This window comes from Pinus tabuliformis, chromosome 6, assembly GCF_031772625.1.
Source record: "Pinus tabuliformis cultivar Carrire ecotype Pingquan chromosome 6, CPIR1, whole genome shotgun sequence".
Lineage (NCBI taxonomy): Eukaryota > Viridiplantae > Streptophyta > Pinopsida > Pinales > Pinaceae > Pinus > Pinus tabuliformis.
In genome coordinates, this window is record NC_142292.1 from 1,199,457,134 (window position 1) to 1,199,464,380 (window position 7,247).

Consider the following 7,247-nt stretch of genomic DNA (forward strand, 5'->3'; position numbering starts at 1 on the left):
AATATTTTATTGTTTTAAAAGGGTAAATATATATACTTCAAATTTCAACCATAAGTAATTAATTTTTTACAATATTATAATATTGTAAAGTTTACAGGTTGATGTTAATGATAAACATTAAATGTCAATAATAAATATATTTTGTTTTAGGAATTTAACAAATATAAGTATATTTTATTTTAGGAACCTAATAAAAATATATTTATTTTAAATAAATTTTTATTTTAAGAATAATTTATTATTTCAAATAGTAAATATATGGTATATAATTTGTTTACAATATTTAGAGAGATAAAATCTCTTTTCATTCTAAAAGAGGTTTGCATATCAATAGATTTGATCCCTATAAGAGCTCGGGAGTTAAGATGTATCTAGGCTGGCTTAATTCTCCCCTTTAAATAGGCTATAGTCCACATGAATACCCAGTGTCAATACCATGGGTCATTTTTATTTTATTTTTATAAAGTTATTTTTATTTTTATCTTATTTTGATTGAGTTAAAAGGTTTACATTACATTACGCTACAACACTTAAGAGCACCTACTTTAAATGTCAGCGCTAAGAGTTTAGCTCATCATTGAGTCTTTGTCTTTAAACCACCTCTAATGTTGAGAGGTCACTAGGTATTTATTTGATTATGTTTCACAGTTCAATTCTCTAGACATAGTCTTTGTCTTTAAACCACCTATGTAGGTCACCATTTATTTATTTGATTATGTTTCAAGGGTTCAATTCTCTAGACACTCTTAAAATCATGCTATGTGTACTTGAGCCAAAATATAATTAATACACAAAGTCTTTGTCTTTAAGCCTCTTTAAGCCACCTCTGTTGTTCAGAGGTCACTATTTATTTATTTGATAGTCTTTGTCTTTAAACCACCTCTTTTCAGAGGTCACTATTTATTTATTTGATTATGTTTCACGGGTTCAATTCTCTAGACACTCTTGAAATCATGTTATGTGTACTTCAACGCAATTATAATTATTTTGTTTTATTTTTTATTGATATGTAAAACATACAACCTCCATTTATGTCGAATTTTCCTTTATATTTTGATTTTGTAGTTATGAAATAATAATCAATCAAAATCTAAATTTAGAGTGCTCAAAAATTAAAATATAAAACAAAAGCTAAAAAATTTACTTTGGAAATAAAATTTTCCAAATATGTTATATATTATGTAAAGATAATTGGATACCATAAAATGCTGAATCCATCTGTTTGATGGCAATGTCTCTTTAGGAACACCTCATGGCTTGTACTAAACAAACAAGACAGCTCTAACAAATACCAATACTAGGCAACAACTCCTATGCCTGCGTTATTATAACGTTAACACAACGTCATGAAGGACCTTCAACTTAAGAATTGAATCTAAGCAACCGGTTGGAAGAGGCAGTTTTTGACATGCTCCTTAATTTCCATATTATGTGAAAGTGTCAAACCGTCTCCATCCATGTAAAACAACTGCATTATTCTCGCCGTTTCAAAAACCAGTCTCCTGCAAGTGTCGGGCACATCTCTGTTATTCACAAACTCTCTATTCAACTCATCAAGAGCATTATCCATGATAGTATAGACATGTTTGAGAGCTTCTTCTTCGGACATCTCAGGATGGTCCTTCATGTAACATTGTAATGCAGAAGCCACCTCTCCTTGACCTCTCTCAGCCTGCATTTATATTTACCATCCATTTAATCATGAGAAGCAATTAAAGCATATGAATGGCCCATGGTAAATATTAAACATTATGCACTTAATTAATGATTGGTTTCTTGTTTTTGGTTTTTCATCTTTTACATTGTATACATGTTATTCTGATCTAACTATTGCTTCTTCATATTGTCAATTGAACATTGTTTTTAGATAAACAAAATGGAAAAACAAGAAGCCAATGATTACTTTACCACATAATACTTAGTATCTAATTGTAAGATGTTGAAAATACTAAGTACCTGATAAGTTTTGGTGTCGTTCACCAGACGCCCTGTCAAGCCCATGAGGTATAGAAATCTGGAATCGCGACCAATTTTGGAGAGTATATCATCTGTAAGAATCTCCCCGGTGAAAAGAGCACTGATGAGAACCACTGTTCCCAATGCTATTGAAACACTCGCGTTCCCTATATATTCATCATAGGATGGCACGTATCTAGCTGCAGACCATTCTGCTTCTTTGGTATACGCTCCTAGCTGGACCTCCCACTGCCATATACCATACCATATCAGTGAATGATGAAACTATAATCAATATTAAACCACATAACTAGAATATGACACACTTAATACATACAACTTTTTGAATGTAGCCTAGCACGTCACGCCCCTGCCTCTTCCGCCCTTCTTCAGCGATTTCATTAAAAGTATTGTAAAAACCCTTAAAACATATTTTCATGTCTTGTGGCATTTGATCTACCAAGGATAGATCCCATCTAAAAACAAAGCCAATAATAATTTAGAATAATAAAGTATGTCACAATTTGAAATAATAAAGTACATCACAATTTCAAATGGGAAAAATGAAAAATCTTTATTTTTATAAATTTTAATAGTTAAACCAGTTCACAAATTCCCATGAAAATGATAGAAGTATCTGTCTCTTCATAGATTTTACAGATTTCAATAAAGTGTCTATCTCTTTATAGGTTTTACAGATTTCAATAGAGTATCTATCTCTTTATAGATTTTACAGATTTTAATAATCAAGCCAATTTTTAAAGTATATACAGCTTGGCAATAAAGTACCTGCCCTTTGAGAAAAAGTTGAAATAAATAAAACGTTTACCTTTTCACAGATTCTGAAAACAACTTGAGATTGTCCAAAGTTCCATGAGCGTCATAAAGATCATCTAATATGACTGTGAAATTAGAAGTTTTTGTGTAAACGGCTCTGCAGGTAGCGAACTCTGGCTCAAACAAAAATGACGCTGGTGAAAAATATATTTCAGCCACACGTTCCCGAGTGAAGCCGAGCTCTGAGAAACCCGATGAATTCCACCACCTTTGAACAATGCAATGCAAAATATATTGTTAGCTGTGAGTAAGGAAGACAGACTTAATATGAATGAAAAATTAAATGCAAATGTGGAGTATGTAGCACCTCCGAATATCTTGAAGCTCCTGTCTGTGTAAAAATTGCACACGATTGAAGTCCAATTTTGCTAATTCCAAGTATTTTTCGTTGGAAATGTTTGGCATCCTGGTAGAGGGAATTACAGAGGGAAGTATATATTAATGGAGGTTTTACAGAGATAAAAATAAAATATTTTTGTTTTTTTAATTTATTTCTGCATATATATATATATTTGTTACAGACCGGAGTTGAACGGGTATATTTATTTTTCCATAATACTAATTGAAAAACTCAATCATACGATCTCGAAAATGAAAATTGCAGAGGGGTTTTATTAATCTTACATATACATAGTTTTTCCGAGCCAGACATCATTTGGTCCATAATTTTCAATGTAGCTTCTAGCCTCCAGCCTTGGCATACTTCTATGCCAGGGATATTTGAGTGCGTATTCCACCTGGAAAAAAAAAAATTGTCAGACACCAATGAAAGATCGAATATATTAAACTGAGGAAAAAATATATATAAAATTTTGTTGAACAATTTAATTATAAAATTTGATATGATTTTCGTGCTTGTTCTATTAATCAAATTCTAAAATATGGTTATTTCCAAAATCTGGAATGGTTCGAATAGCCAAACTGATAACATAAAGAGGCAACAATATTATGTACCTCTCCCCGAATATTCTTTTTAAGAGCCCATTTGTCAAAGGCGCCCACATCCTCCAGAGCATTCCTCAGATACCTTTCGGTACAGAGTTTTGCTTCTTCCAGGATGGTTTCTCCCGGAAATGCAACGTGTGAACAACGATTGACATTTAACATGTCTGTAACTCCTCTCTGTGTTTGACCCAAGAAGCAGAAGAACTCTCCATTCTCATCTCTAAAAGTTTTTAAAACATCTGCCAAAAATGTTGGTTGCAGAGTTCAACAAACTGAATGAATTCAAAAACAGGGCCATTGGCACAATTCCCAGCAAAATATAACTCTTTACACCATCAATTTACCTGAGGATACATTGTATCCATGCAGTCTCAAGATTCGAAGGCCCATGGCTGTATCATCGATATCAGGGACAGGATTCTCTCTCGCCCATCCAATTCCTCTTTCGTCCCAGTGGCTGCACAACAATTTCACATATAATAATTATCAGGTATTAATGAGCCGATCCAGACCTGACTCGTTTAGAATGCCCAAAGACATGATACCTGTAAACATAATCCAATGCGTCCTTGATCTCCTCTTTGAAATGGTGATCGATCCCTAGCCTCTCAACAGTATCAACGGCCCACAGACGTTCAAATAGATCAAGCGGATAGTGACAAGGAACTGCAATAACAAATTCTTCATTCTTAGCATTTTTCACAAATTATATAAAATGAAAAGGGCTTTCCTGAAATCATATTGTCATCTTGATACCATGGTTTCCGAATTTCTTCAAGACAAAATTCAAGAATTCCAAGCATTTTTTGTTCCCTGTACGCATGAACACAGCCGCTGTAGATGCTGGCGAGCTGAGGAATGACCCATCCTTGGATTGAAGTTTCATTATTTTCTCCCACTCTACTATTTCTTGCAGGCCTTCCAAAGAATACAGTAACGTTGTTGGTAAGGCATAGAGAAGATCAGGAGGAAGCCTGATCCAAACACCACCAAGGTAAAAGGTAAAGTTAATCGGTTATCACTTTGAGAGATGGAAAATTTATCAATGACAGAGGAGAATGGTGATCAGATTCTAACCTTTGAAGCTTAGCCTCCCGCTTTTCAATGATTTGCTGGATGAAAGGCAATTCATAAGGCAGATCCAGACCTAAGGCTTTAGCTTCTTTTAGCATTGCAGGAAATACTATTTCAAATCCACTTGGCCTGTGGCTATCAGCCTCCTCCTCTATTTTTCCAGCTTGTGTCTTGAAAAATTCAATCCCTGAAATATGTACAAGTTAAAAACTCTTCACAGGAGAGAATATACCATAATTTTGTCACTGTGTGAAGACATCGCAAGGTCAAACCTGATATTAACATATTTCTACTCCAATCCACACATAATAAAAAAATTACACAAGGGCCTTGATCGATGTACAAACCTTTTTGTACTTGTGTGTCCCCAGTCTGCCATATAGTAAGAGTAATAATACATGCAAGAGTAGCTAGTATCCTGTCATATGCCAAGAAATAGAATTCTTCACCCCAAGAGCCATCTTTCAACTGATTTTGAAGAATCCATTCTAGTGTCTCAGGAAACTGAGGCTTCTCAGAGCCATCAACTGCTGGAATCCTTGCTACCCAAGCAGTGTCATATGCAGAGGGATTAGTTTCCCCATCGCCCATAGATCGAAACATATTCTTAATCTCGGATATTAATGTCTCGATACGCTTCTCGTCTGATGGTGCAACCTATAATTATTTCACGTCGTCAATAATAACAATGGAGGAAGAGCTGGTACAGTGATGGGCATTTAATGGACAGGAACTGAGATTACTAACCTTGTAAGATGGCATTAGAGATTCGATAACATGATCCTTCCAGAAACCTGGAGGGAATTCTCGTTTGACCAGTGGAGGAACTGAAAACGGATCTGAAGGTATCCAATTAAAACAATCAGGGAAAATGAGACAGTTAACATTTAAATTGAAAAATTATTTGCTGATCATTAAAACAATCAGGGAAAATGAGACAGTAAACATTTAAATTGAAAAATTATTTGCTGATCCATCACATAAGGGAAAATGAGACAGTAAACATTTAAATTGAAAAATTATTTGCTGATCCATCACATAAGGGAAAATGAGACGGTAAACATTTAAATTGAAAAATTATTTGCTGATCCATCACATAAGGGAAAATGAGACAGTAAACATTTAAATTGAAAAATTATTTGCTGATCCATCACATAAATATTTTGTTGGGCAACTTTTGAACTTTCTTAAAGATGAATCACATTTATTGGTTTGAAACATCCCAAACAAAATACCTTCACACTTTGAAACCCCTTTAACAAAATACCTATTTTCTTAAAGATGTATCACATTTATTATTCGAGACCAAAATACCTTCACAATTAATGGTTTGAAACCTCGTAACAAAATACCTCTTTTTTTAAAGATGAATCACACTTATTAATTCAAAACGTAGATAACAAAATGAAGTAATTTCTCGACATAAATCGAATCCAGTCTTTTGAAAAATTTAAATTACTTTCTACCAAATGCGCTATGGCAGTTTTTTCAGTAAACTGGTAAGGAAGAGAGGCTGTACCTTGTCCAACACAAGCAACGATCTTGCTTGGACCTGCATATCAAGATACATTAATCAGTTGAGCTGAAATTAATGTGAGAAAAAAATAACCATAATAGTTCAAGTGGATAATGGATATGTGAGAAAAAAATAACCATGATAGTTCTAGTGGATAATGGATAGTCTAGTTGGTTTGAAGTGTGATGTTTACCCAGCCTTTTTGCCTGGTTATCTGCTGGAGAAGACATGATAAAAGGTTATTATTCTTCGCCTAAGTGCGGAAACATCAAAGGAACTATTTGTGGAAGTTATCTACTGACCTTTACTCTCATCCAAAACAGGAAAAGGAGATTATCATTCTTCAGTTAAATGTAGAATGATCAAATGATAATCAGAGCTATTTCTCAGAAAAACGCAATAGAAATTATATACTCACCTTTACCCCATCGTAGGTACAAGCTTCTTCGTTTGCCAGCACTGGTTCCTGCATTAAGCGAGCTGTGGAAATGTGGAATGCATTGTGTGGTAGCTCCAGTATGAATCTGGGATGACAATGAAGAGGAAGGCAAGGCCATCTTCACCGAGTTGCAGAGATTGAACTCAATGAGATGAAAAGTCATCTCATGAGGATTTCCTATAAATAATACTGGGGTCTACATCCAATCATCTTCAGACTCAAAAATGGCCCGCAAGCGGGCTGAAAGCCTAGTCCATAGATTCCGATATTTTGTCGTGTGTAGAGATCCCTAAATTTGTCTTTTATCATGTGGGTTTAAAAAAGAGTAGATTCCAACAAAACACATGTTGAGGTTATCATCAGAAAGCACCGGGTACTGCTATCGACTTTGACTTTATAAGCAGACGAGTACCATAATTCATGCTTTTACTCAATCGCTCATTACGCTACTTTATAAGCAGACGAGTACCATAATTCATG

The 7,247-nt window shown here is 34.4% G+C and overlaps 1 protein-coding gene across 1 annotated transcript; it reads right to left on the bottom strand.

Annotated features, from left to right (window-relative positions):
• Nucleotides 1-1,132: 1,132 nt before the first annotated feature.
• On the bottom strand, nt 1,133-6,925 carry LOC149263038 (bifunctional levopimaradiene synthase, chloroplastic). The gene is made up of 15 exons (XM_089425627.1): nt 6,747-6,925; nt 6,332-6,364; nt 5,560-5,651; nt 5,160-5,469; nt 4,816-4,999; nt 4,495-4,712; nt 4,284-4,404; nt 4,083-4,195; nt 3,748-3,977; nt 3,418-3,530; nt 3,101-3,199; nt 2,786-3,001; nt 2,294-2,432; nt 1,957-2,205; nt 1,133-1,672 (listed from the first exon to the last, which is right to left on the bottom strand). The coding sequence occupies exons 1-15, from the start codon at nt 6,883-6,885 to the stop codon at nt 1,376-1,378; spliced, it is 2,553 nt and encodes an 850-aa protein (XP_089281753.1). The 5' UTR covers nt 6,886-6,925; the 3' UTR covers nt 1,133-1,375.
• Between the last annotated feature and the right edge of the window lie 322 nt (nt 6,926-7,247).

Excerpts from the sequence above, each read along its gene's own strand:
- LOC149263038 (XM_089425627.1), bottom strand. The coding sequence starts at position 6,885 with ATGGCCTTGCCTTCCTCTTCATTGTCATCCCAGATTCATACTGGAGCT. Across the intron at positions 4,405-4,494 it reads GAAGAAATTCGGAAACCATG|TTCCTTGTCACTATCCGCTT; the intron begins GTATCAAGATGA and ends TTGTTATTGCAG. Across the intron at positions 3,531-3,747 it reads AAAAGAATATTCGGGGAGAG|GTGGAATACGCACTCAAATA; the intron begins GTACATAATATT and ends TTTTTTTTCCAG.